This window comes from Octopus sinensis, linkage group LG19, assembly GCF_006345805.1.
Source record: "Octopus sinensis linkage group LG19, ASM634580v1, whole genome shotgun sequence".
Classification (NCBI taxonomy): Eukaryota; Metazoa; Mollusca; class Cephalopoda; order Octopoda; family Octopodidae; genus Octopus; species Octopus sinensis.
This window is the reverse complement of record NC_043015.1, coordinates 48,648,214-48,661,154: the sequence shown is the minus strand read 5'-3', so window position 1 is coordinate 48,661,154 and position 12,941 is coordinate 48,648,214. Positions and strand designations below refer to the sequence as shown.

The following is a 12,941-nucleotide window of genomic DNA, read 5'->3' as shown; positions in this document are numbered from 1 at the left end:
CAGCATGGGACCAGAGGTAGGACTTGATTATCTGTCCCTCTTGGATTCGTAAACCCTTCTCTCCCATTTGTAATGATTCTTCCAGTTCACCTTCTTGTATTAATTGAATAAGAAATTTCGTTTTTTTTTTTTTTGTATTAATTTGATAATATTAATACTTATCATATTTTAAATATAAATTTTTGAAAAGAAGATAAAGTGAGTGAAAGGTTTTTTATTTATTACAATAAAAACATGAAAAACAGTTAAAAAAGAAAAATCAACTCGTTTACTTTTTTATCCAAATTGGAAGTCTCAGAGGATGTGGTGGAATCCAAACTTTCCCGGGATGTAGAGGGGGACATCTTATCTAAAATTATAGGAAAAATAACAAATATTACAATTAGAAGTTATTAGAAGTTTCTTTTGAAAAGCATCAAAAAGCATTAAAAAACGTGTATTTCATGTTGATACAGAAAGTACTTTGTGCTGATAGAGGGAGTATTTCATGTTGATATAGGGAGTATATTGTGTTGATACAAGGAGTATTTCATGCTGATACAGAGAGTATTTTGTGCTGATGCAGGGAGTATTTTGTCTTGATAGAATAATTTCTGCTGAAATAAGAGTATATCATGATACAGGGAGTATTTTGAGCAGATAGAGGGGGTATTTTCTGTTGATACAGGGAGTATTTTGTGCTGATCTAGGAAGTATTTTGTGTTGATACAGAGAGTATGTTATGATATAGGGAGTATTTGGCACTGATAAAGGGTGTATTTCATGTTCATACAGGGAGTGTTTCATGCTGTTAAAGGGGGTATTTTGTATTGATACAGAGAGTATGTCATGATATAAGGAGTATTTGGCACTGATAAAGGGTTTATTTCATGTTCATACAGGGAGTGTTTCATGCTGTTAAAGGGGGTATTTTGTATTGATACAGAGAGTATGTCATGATATAAGGAGTATTTGGCACTGATAAAGGGTGTGTTTCATCTGTTACAGGGAGTATTTTGTATTGATACAGAGAGTATTTTAAGTTTTTTAACTTGTTTGTCAATGTTTGATTTCTTAATATTAGACTTAAGTGTTAGAAAAATGTATGAAATTAATTTAGATGTATTAATTCAGTTTTCGTCCCGATGACCAAGAGAGTATGGTCACAAATACAAGTGGTTAAAACTGGGGTTCCTCTGAAGGATCTCTGGTGCAATGTTACTTGATGGGGAGCATAGCTTGGAGATCAGGATGTCTCTCCAGGTTGAACTGCCACTTCTCCACTTTGAGAGGTCACAGCCCTGATACTATGAATGCGATTAGAATGTCGCAGGAGAGAATCACGAGACAGATTCTTCAAACCAAGCCTGAGACGTAGGCAGGAGACCTAGGGGCAGACCAAGAATGAGATGATTGGGTAGTAACCATAGTCTCAGTTAGTCACCCTTGGGAATCCATGCACAAAGTCTAATGATGGTCGCTCCTGGTAGGACCCTATGGACAAGACACCTGAGGAGTCTATCCCTGTAACCTTCTCAGGAAACATGGGTAGAAAAGATGGATTGATGTATTAATTAATTAATCTAAGTGAAAAAGGGTAAAGACCAGTGATGTTGCCACTCGTTTCTACAGCTCAGTGAACTGGAGCAACATGAAATAAAAGTGTCTTGCACAAAAACACAACACAGATCAGTCTGGGAATTGAACTCACTACCTCATGATTGTGAACCTGATGCTCTAACCACTGAGCCATGCACCATTCCAATAATCAGAGAATACAAATTAATTTAAAAGCACCATCCGTTCGTGTCCGTTGCCAGCCTCGCCTGGCCCCCGTGCTGGTGGCACGTAAAAGCACCATCCGTTCGTGGCTGTTTGCCAGCTCCGTCTGGCACCTGTGTGGGTGGCACGTAAAAAGCACCCACTACACTCACAGAGTGGTTGGTGTTAGGAAGGGCATCCAGCCGTAGAAACACTGCCAGATCTGACTGGGCCTGATGCAGCCTTCCAGCTTCACAGACCCCAGTTGAACTGTCCAACCCATGCTAGCATGGAAAACGGATGCTAAATGATGATGATGATGATGATGATGATGATTTCAATACTTTAGATAATAAAATGTAGATTTAAGAAACCTTTAAAAGTCTTGAAGCATTTGAGAGGGACCAGTGTGGAGTAAGAGGTTAGGTTAGGAGTAAGGATTGTACCACAAAACCTGAATGTTACATCACAAAAGAGGCCCTTACTCATACTTCATTCATCATACACGACTGTTTTTGGTAAATCACAAGATCACTACCAGTCCCCAATGGCCTTTCTCTTCAGATTTGTCTCCTGCTGAGTATGTTTTTGCTCCCAAAATTAAAATACATTCCAAGCGATCCCTGAATTTAGACAATTGAAGAAAATTCATTCCAAGAACTATAAAAAATTCCTGGAATTGCATTCCAAAGATGGAAAAAGGGGGAAAAAAAAAACTGGGAACAGGTTATCAACAACGGTGTCTGTAGGGAACATGTGGATTAAATTGAGAAGTACGAGAATTAATTTGTTGCTTTGAAAAGTTCAGTTTCCTTTTGGCCAAACCTTGTGTGTGTGTGTGTGTGCATGTGCATGTATATGTGTGTATGTATGTGTATGTGTACATGTATGTGCATGCAAAGTGAAATCATAGTTGTGGCCGATGCCAGTGTCACATGAGCGGCACCCATGCTGGTGGCACATAAATGCACCCATTGCAGTGGCATGTAAAAAGCACCCATTACACTCTTGGAGTGGTTGGCATTAGGAAGGGCATCCAGCTGTAGAAACCATGCGAAATCAGACTGGAACCCGGTGCAGCTCTCCAGCTTACAAGTTCCGGTCAAACCATCTAACCCATGCCAGCATGGAACACAGATGCTAAATGATGATGATGATGATGCATGAATGTGTATGCATATGTGTGATCATATCTGTGTGTGTGTGTGTGTGTACACCAGTGTAACTTCCTTATGATATCTACTCCTCTGTTGACAGGTGACTGGCTTTTCAGAAAGAGCCATAACTTCAGATCAACTCAGCTGTTCAATAAATAGAGACTAATAAAAGGATGAACAGACTAAATAATGGGTTCAATATCATTGACTAATCCCTTGCTGAAACCAGTAAGTAAGAATAAAAGAATAACACACCTGCATACTTTTGACCCAAATCTTCGAAATAAAGATAGGCATTTTTTAGAATCCAAATTCTCAGAACACTGTCTTGCCCGCCAGTAGCCTGAAATTTTAAGACAAGATATTTGAGATAATTCTTAAATTTGAAAAATTCTTTGAAAAAAAATCATTAAAACCATTTTTTTATTACCTCTGCCTTATCGAAGGTGAAAGTATTGTTTTCAGTTGTGCTTGTTTGTCCGTGGATAAGATATCTCAAGAACTGCTGAATCGATTCAGATGAAACTTTCAGAGATGTTTGGCCTCATGACAGGCACGGACTGATTAGATTTTAGGATCAATCCAGTACTGGACAAGGATTCTGGATTATTTTTTTTTTTTTTTTTTTCTACTTAATTTTTGAGAGCGGTCAGGCTCATTTTTAGTATTCTCGTTTGTGAGAGCAGCCAAGTTTATTTCAGATATTCTCATTTTAAAAATCAGTTCCGGCTAATCACTGAGAGGACGTTTGTGTTGCCTTGGCGGAGGTTTGTGCTCTCTGAGTGCTCTTGTTTACAATTATTTTGAGGTAATAATCTTTGATATTTCTTGACAATATTTACAATCTGTCAACAATACAAATTGGAAACAAACCCTTGGAATTCACCCTTTGCCTGTCCAAAGCCTTTTCATAAGTTAGTTCTAAATGTCCATACTTGTTTAAAAACTTTTAGTCAGCCTTCATTTCATGTGCTCTGAGTAATACAAGACTTCCCCTTTTATAAGTCCCAAGTTACTCTGATAGTCGAAAAAGCACTGAGAATGTGTATCATATATGACACATGGAAGCCAGAGAAATATGTCCTGTCTAGCAGTATCACCTGGCGTTGCTCGGGTTTGTAAGGGAAATAACTATATAAGCATTTTTAGAGAGTTACTTCCCTTATATAACCCGAGCAAAAATCATTAAAAATGCGAAAAAATGATGGTAAATTTTTTTTTTAATCGTAGACTCATCGTAGACGCGTGCTAATACCCAGAAGGGCTCGATATGAATGACGACTATAAGATACCTGCTTTTGGTTAAACTGCACCGCAAAATGTGGGAGTAGTTAGGAATCTAAATTGGAGGAGACAGAGTCTCACACACACAACTTAAATTTTATATATAAAGATTATACACAAGACAGGAAAAATGTTAAAAAATAAGTTTTTCTATATAGATTAGTCAGAAGGAAAGACAGCAAGTTGGTAGAATCATTGGCAAGTTGAGCAAAATGCTTAACCCCTTAGCATTCAGATTATTCTATCAAATGTAAAGTTTATTTATTCACATCATTTTCAATTAAGAAGGTACTCTCTTGCAGCCTTGAGATTTTGATTGAGTGACTGCATATTTTTTGGGGCTAACATTATAGGGTAGGTGTGAAAGGCTGGATTAGGTCAGTTTGAACATAAAGCAGGAAGAATATTTTGGCTGGATATGACTGGTTTAAATGCTAAAGGGTTAATGGTAGATTAAAAGCTTTCATTAAAATTTCCGAGCGTGATCGTTGCCAGAGCAGCCAACTGACTTCCATGCCAGTGGGCACATAAAAGGGCGCCATTCGAGCGTGATCGTTACCAAAGTCGCCTTCTGGCACCTGTGCTGGTGGCATGTATAAAAGGATTCGAGCGAGGTCATTGCCAGTACCGCCTGACTGGCTCCCGTGCCAGTGGCACGTAAAAAGCACCCACTACACTCTTGGAGTGGTTGGCGTTAGGAAGGGCATCCAGCTGTAGAAACTCTGCCAAATCAAGACTGGAGCCTGGTGCAGCCATCTGGTTCGCCAGCCCTCAGTCAAAATCGTCCAACCCATGCTAGCATGGAAAGCGGACGTTAAATGATGATGATGATGTATGTTCCAAATACCTGCTTTAGTAAATTCTTCATTGTTTTTAGAATCGATTGAAACAAAGACAGTATATTACGTATTGTATTAAAAGCAGTGAATTCCAACAGAAATATAGTAACAAGAGCATTCTTTGATGTTTTTGAAATTGGTTATTTAATATTTGGTTCATTAAAGAAAGGCAGAGAAAGTTAGTTCAGAAAGGAGAGAAAGTTAGTTAATTTTTTGCTTCAAAAAGCAAAAAGGCAAGGCCATGTAGGGGGACATGGAGTTATGTACAGGGTGGTGTTCATGTAAAGAGTTCAGGCCACTTGTGGTCAAGGGAGACTTTGAACCAAGCGGTCATCGGCATCTTCACCATCTCGTCCGGCAGCTTATTCCACGGATCCGCAACAGGAAAAACTGGAAGGTGTTGTAAAGTATATAGGAAGGGAAATCTAAAAGGTAGCAATCCTTAGAATTCAGGGTTGCATGTAATGTTTGATGTGGAGTTTTGGAAGAGATTTAGTATAGGGTTGGGTAAAAAATCTAAACAGCAGTGTATTATATTGTGATCTGAATAGATCATTTTCAATTTTTTAAAAATCTTGATAAAGGACAACTTTCTAAGATATATGACTAGGAGTTTGCAGTGTTAAAAAGTGACATCAATATTACAGTGTTCTCTCAGTTTTATGTGACTCTGATCAATGTAGCCAAAAGATTCGGCACTTAATAGTATCTTTCATTTTTATATGACAGCTGATGATAATGCTGACTAAACAATCTTTAAGGAAATCTTGGCAACTGGAACTCCTTAATTTTGGAGGAGGGATCTAACCAATTACATCCACCCCTGTGCTTAACCAGTGCTTAGTTTATTGACCTGGAAGGATGAAAGACAAAATCAACCTCAACGAATTTGAACTCAGAATGTAGAGAGCCAGAGGAAATGCCACTAAGCATTTTGCCCAACATGCTAACATATTAAGGAACTACAAATAATTATAATATTTAACAAGCACACTCAGAGAGCACAAACCTTGGCCAAGGCAACACCAATGTCCTCTCAACAATTAGCCAGAGATGATTTTTAAAATGAGAATATCTGAAATAAATTTGACTGCTCTCACAAACAGGAATACTAAAAATGAACCTGACCACTCTCAAAAATTAAGTAAAAAAAAACAGAAAAATAATCCAGAATCCATGTCCGGTACCAGATTGATCCCAAAATCTAATCAGTTCGTGCCAGTCATGAGGCCAAACATCCCTGAAAGTTTCATCTAAATCCATCCAGTGGTTCTTGAGATATCTTGTCCATGGACAAACAAACAAACACAACTGAAAACAATACCTCTGACTTCGCTAAGGCGGAAGTAACAAGAGCTTCAGCCAAAAGATATAACATTTGTTACTTGGAAAATGAAATATTAATGATAAACTCTACATTTGTCTTCTAAAATTTTGTAATCAATGAAAAATACTCACCAGTAATCGTCCACAAGGCGAGAATTTCATGGTCCAGATTGCATTCTATAAACAGAATAAAATTTATGAAAACAAGATGAACTCCATGAAAATATTCAAAAGTGATAATATTGGGTTCAAATTTTGGCACAAGGTCAGCAATTTCGGAAGGGTGTTTAAGTTGATTACATTGACCTCAGTACTCAACTGGTACTTATGTTGTCAACCCCTAAAGGATGAAAGACAAAGTTGACCCTGACAAAATTTGAACTCAGAATGTAAAGATAAACAAAATGCTGCTAAACAGTTCTGCCAGCTCACTGCCTCACCCAAACACAATAATATTAACAGGTTCAATATTCATCTACAGATGCAGTGCTTAGACACCATTGTCAGTGTTATGTCCTAGAGTCGTCACTGGGCTTGGTGTTTCAGGCCTTACAACATACACCCTTGTCCAGGCAACCTGACCGAGGTTGATCAAACCAAGGTCAGTGTCCAAGTGGTTTCCTACTGACAGCATCAATCACCTTTTTTCAACCCAAACCCTCTACACACTTTCTCAGCAACCTTTACGCTGTTCCTGATAACTGTTCTTCAGTAAGCTTCATCCTTGATTGCCAATCTCCACCAGCAAATATCTTGTTCTTTACCCATTCTTGTGGTAGTCCTCTACCATCTCCTGTTACTTGCTTCTCTTCCTCTCTTGCACTTCCTCCATCCTTTCCTTCTATGGCACAAATATACGTGTTTGGAATAAATTTGACAGTTTGCATAAAAAAGAAAAGAAAACACGTCCCATCCAAAAATAGAAGTATTTTTAAAATAATAAAAAAATATCAACTAGATTATGGCTGGGATATAACAGTTTACTCAAAGTAGCTGCCCTCAGCTTACACCATGGCCTCAAGACAGCTGCAGAACCTGACACATGCATTCCTCATTGTATCCCTGGGAAGATCTTAGCCTCCAGCTTGACATAAATGTTGCAGGCAGAGTAGCTGCTGTCTTTCTTTACTTTGCTCCACACATAATAATCCATAGGAAATAGGATTGAAAGAGGTTCAGTATATGCATGGGTAAGAAATCTAAACAGCAGTGATCTGAATAGATCATTTTCAATAGAAGTTCTCTTGGCAACTACTTCTATCTCTTTCCAGAGGTATGGCAAAGAGCCAAATCCTGCTGCCACACATATAGTGATCCAGCAGCAATTCTCTCCAGCCAGGGATTGACCAGTCTCCAGCAGCTTCACATAGCTACCTGAATTGAGTCTACACAGCCCTGTTCAAAGGGTTTTTGAGACATGACATCACCCTTACTAGGGACACATACAAAGACCAGCACAGTTTGGGGCAACTTGGTTTTCCTGATAAGTGGGACATCACATGAATTGTAGGTAATCTGGATGTTGTGCAACTGGTCCTGGCAGAAGTTCTTTTCATCTGAGAAGAACCAGATCATCCCTGGCTCAACAGGATGCCTCAGCTAGTTCAGGAGTTTCTTTGCCTTCGTCAAGCAGCTCTCCTTGGCCTTGTCTGTCGGAATTTGTCCCTTGCCCCTCTTGTATGAGTGGTAGTGAAGGTCCTCATTCAGGGTGAGCTTCATGGTGGTGACTCCAACACCCAGCTCTCTGGCCAAAAGCTGGATTCCCTTGCTTGGATCTTCTATCATCCTCTTCTGCAATTGTTGGATGAACACCAGCATGCAGATGCAGTCAGAATGCCAGCTGTGTCTCTTCTTGCTAACCACAGCTTTGTTGTCTCTGCTGCAGCTGTTCACGTTATGTTATAGTCCTTTGCAGTGTTCACAAAGCATTAGGAAGCAATCATGGTGTTGGTATTTCGACACCCAACGCAAATCATCAGGACACAGGTAACGCCTTCCCAATATCCAAATGGCTTCCAGTCCACCATGTCAGCTAATTTTTTCTGAATTACAACTTCAGTCTTTATGCTCTCCAACGCTGTTGACTGTTCACCAATACATCCAGCAGTTCCTGAAAAAAGGAGACATAAAAATAATCATCAAATTTAGTCTGGATACTCTGTATTGATAGTAATTATAGCATTTATAATCTCTGCATGTATATTCCAAAGATATTTTTAACAATACCATCCTAGAAACAATTTAAAAGTTGTGAAAAAAGACAATTTGTTAAACATTTGAATTATGTAGAACATTACTTACCTTTGCTACAATACAGCCATGATCCTAAACACAGACCTTTCTTCCATATCCTTTCGCTTTCGCTTTTTTCTTTTTTTTTGGATCTTTTCGGTTTGAACGGCAGTTTTTTAACATAATTTCTAGGTAACTAAAAAATTTTAAACTTCGTATGCTGGTAGAATGTGTTTATAAAACATCTTTTTCTCTTGGTTTTTATTGAGAAAATTCTATAGTTTCTAAGATATTTGTTGTTTTTCTTCTTCAATTTCTGCAATTTCAAGCAATCAATGACGTCTATTGAGGTAAAAAAAAAACATTCTGTGCCGTATGAATATGTCCCTCGTTTAAGAAACAGATTGGGTTTATTTACATTTGTGAAGAAAAAAAAGATACCCTTCCCCCCACCCCTAACCCTAACCCTAAAACAGATTGAAATGCAATAGATCGATTCTAGGGTCATAATTATGGGTGACAATTTCATATGACACCACTAGAAAAAAACTGCTGTTCAAACCGAAAAGATCCTTTTTTTTTGCTGCTAGTTTTGTTTCTGTGGCTGAAACTCAGGAGAGATTTCTCTTGGTACAACTATGAGCGTTGGTACCCATAACATTTTATAAGTTACCCTCTCTAGAGTTGATGCCAAGAGAAAATATGATAGCAATAGGTTTAACACCATCTCATGGTTCTAGGGTACTTGCATTATTGAAGTGCTTAGGCTGATAAGGAAGTCTCCAGTGGGAAGACAAGAAAGCCCTTTTTTTCTTGATAATACCTATTTCTTTATTACCCACAAGGGGCTAAACATAGAGGGGACAAACAAGGACAGACATAGGTATTATGTCGATTACATCGACCCCAGTGCATAACTGGTACTTAATTTATCGACCCCGAAAGGATGAAAGGCAAAGTCGACCTCGGCGGAATTTGAACTCACAACGTAACGGCAGACAAAGTACCGCAAAGCATTTCGCTCGGTGTGCTAACGCTTCTGCTAGCTCGCCTTTTCTTGATAATACCATTGATTGTTGGAGGGCACTTGTAGGAAAGATTCTTAATTGAGGTTTACTGACAGCTAGGACAAAGGCCTGAATCAGCACTTATCAGCATGAGAGACTTTCTAATCTTCATTGTTTTGTAACTGAAGTATCACCTCAGAAAACAGACCGTTTGACACAAATGACTTCTAGCTAGGCTACTCTGGAAGGTTGTTATTGTAGTTAACACAAAAACCATCAGTCTTGGTTTCCACATTCAACTTTCAAAAATGATTGTGATGACTCAGAAAAATATACAAAGCTATCAAGTCAAAAATTCTGCCCCTTCTATTCCAGTATCCAACTATCACAGTCTCTGCTCCATCATCTAGTCCGTGTTTAATGTATCACTCAACTACCTCTGCTCTTTCAATCTCTAGGTACTTTAAGCAAACAAATTGATCACATTTTCAATTCCATGTTGACTACCCTAACAAAAATTCTCTGTGTTTCATATCAAAATGGATTGAAGATCCTTCCAGAGCCATAAGTTCATAAGACTGGTTTCCCAGATTCTGTGGAATATACATTCCCCACCCTGGATGGAATGCTGGTTCATTCCAGGATTACTCATTTTTACCAGTTGAATGGACTGGAGCAACATGAAATGAAGTGTTTTGCCCAAAAACAAAATGCATAATCATTAGTCCACATTCACACCGTGAAGGGCATTGAGCTGGTTTCTCAGTGTTCCTGGCTTATATATTCCTCCCTGGATGGAAAGCTGGCCCATTGCAGTTTTACTCATTTTTACCAATTAAGTGAACTGGAGTGACAGGAAATGAAGCATTTTGCCCCAAAAAACACAATGCATCGCCTGGTCCAGGAATCAAAACCACAATCTTACAACCATGAGTCTAACACCCCTAACCACTAAGCCATGCATCTCCACTAATAGTTTATATTACGATGCTAAAATAGTCACAAAATACTGATGTTTTGTATCAGCTTCTGTTCATTTTCCCCTTCCCATCTACCTTGCATCATGCACTATACCTGCCTCTCCCACCCCATCACTTTCTTTTGCTTTCTTCTACCTTTCCTGATTCATGATTCATCAGTCATCCATCCTCTAACCCCACCCAGTTTTTACAGTTGGCCTCCCCATTCCCTTATCTCCTGCTCCCCCATAAATCATGCAGCCCCCACCCCACCCCACCCATTTCTACTCACTCCCTTTTCTCAAAGGACCACCTTGACACCTCACCACTACTGTCTATCTCTTTGCAACTCCTACAGATCTTTCTCTCCTTCGCCTACAAAATTTGAGAAGCCATGGTGCGCCTCTAAAAGAACCAGCTCTACATCTCTCATACTTTAAACCCTTGACCCCTAGCATAAAGATGGCTCCCTGAACCCAATGGGGTTCAAAGTCTTGCAAGCTGCATAGTGACTTTAATAGTGCTGTGGCATGGAAAAAAGCATCCAGCACCACTGTAAAGTGGTTGGCATAGCGAAGGGCATCCAATCCAAGAAACCAGGCCAAAACAGAATGTGCTGGTGCCATGTAAAAAGCACATAGTCTACTCTTTAAATTGGTTGGCATTAGGAAGGGCATCCAGTCATAGAAACCATGCCAAAGTAGATATTCTTTTCTACTCAAGGCAGAAGGCCCAACATTTTGGGGGAGGAGGCTAGTCGATTGGATCGACCCCAGTACACAACTGGTACTTGATTTATTGACCCTGAAAGGATGAAAGGCAAAGTTGAACTTGGCAAAATTTGAACTCAGAATGTAAAGACAGACGAAATACCGCTAAGCATTTTGCCCAGCTTGCCGCCTTGGAAGTTGATATTGGAACCGAGTGCAGTCCTTGGGCCCATCAGATCCTGCCAAACCATCCAACCAATGCCAGCATGGAATATGGATGCAATGATCTTTCTAAGGTCTCATTGCAGGAAACATGTGCAAGGTTATATATAAAGTTAATCCAAACATGAAAGCACCAAAAAAACACAACAACGCAAGGACGTGGAACAAATATAGCATAATTGGACGCTCAGGAAAGAAGGAGGGTTTAACGTTTTGAGCGGAGCTCTTCGTCGGAAACATAGGAGAAGGGAAGACAGAGGAAAAAAAAATCACCAACGGTACACATGCGGTCACATACATTATAACAATAATCATGAAACATGACTTCAAAATATCATAAGCAGAGCAAAGATAATGTTAATATTACCGAGTGTTCTCCACTCAAGTCTTGAAGAAGTCTTGGCTGAGAAAAATCCCACGGTCCCTTGTTACTGCTCGATACTTTAATCTGAAAAAGTAATTTTATTCGATAAGTCAACATATCTAATCACAATCGTTCATCAAACACTGTTTTACAAAAGCATCAGAACAACAACAATACAAAGAATTTAAACCAATGACAACACAATGGCACTACTTCAACTCATTCCCTGGTCATTCCTGCATTTGTACAAGAGCATTTGTTCATATATAGTGTTGTTGTTGTATCTTATTTCTACTCCTTTCCATTTATTTGTTGTTGTTGCTGCTGCTTCAACTTGAAACACGGACACCTACCAACACTGCATTCCTAGAATGGCCACTCTACTAATTGACATGAGGCCAATCACCAACACACTCCAGTCTCCATCCTACAGGCATGCTGTGTTTCTCCTCTCCCTGCTTTTATTACTGGTACCATAATGGCCTATGCTCCACAGAACTTGCTGCTTATGCTCAAGCTCAGTCTGCAGCAACCATGCTTATGATGGAATGTTTTCAAAGTGGCATGTATGCTTTTTTCTTTTACCCAAATTAATTTACCCTCTTACACCATTCAACATGTTCCTAAGTAAATTTTATGAGAGTGAAGTTGAGAATTTGAATGCCTAAAGAAGGTAGATGAGACTATCTGTGTATATATATATATATATAAAGGGTAAAGACCCACTTCGGTCATGAATGACCATGGGATTGCACCTAGAAAGTTACCCTCCTAGACACAAGTCCGGGCAAGGTTGTTTATGGAAGGCTAGCAGTCGCCCATGCATACCGGCCTCCCCTCTCCACGCCACCAGTGTTATCCAAGGGAAAGACAAAGGCCGATACAGCTTGGCACCTGTGACGTCGCAACTCATTTCTACAGTTGAGTGAACTGGAGCAACGTGAAATAAAGTGCCTTGCTCAAGAACACAACACGCAGCCCGGTCCGGGATTCGAGCTCACAATCTCACGATCGTAAGCTCGACGCTCTAACCACTGAGCCATGTGCCTATATATATATATACACACACGTAAAAAGCACCATCCGATCATGGCCATTGCC

General features: G+C 39.4%; 1 protein-coding gene across 4 annotated transcripts in view; it reads right to left on the bottom strand.

Moving 5' to 3' along the window:
* Nucleotides 1-12,941, bottom strand: part of LOC115222103 (WD repeat-containing protein 44) — a 94,385-nt gene that overhangs the window by 23,564 nt on the left and 57,880 nt on the right. For all 4 annotated transcript variants that reach the window (XR_003882682.2, XM_036511484.1, XM_029792221.2 and 1 more), the window contains 4 exons: nt 11,844-11,924; nt 6,479-6,523; nt 3,153-3,240; nt 273-349 (listed from right to left, as the gene is read on the bottom strand). Coding sequence is in view for 3 of the 4 variants with exons in the window: in XM_036511484.1 (XP_036367377.1) it covers nt 273-349; nt 3,153-3,240; nt 6,479-6,523; nt 11,844-11,924 (291 nt within the window). In the remaining variant the exon portion in view is untranslated. The remainder of the gene's footprint in view (nt 1-272; nt 350-3,152; nt 3,241-6,478; nt 6,524-11,843; nt 11,925-12,941) is intronic.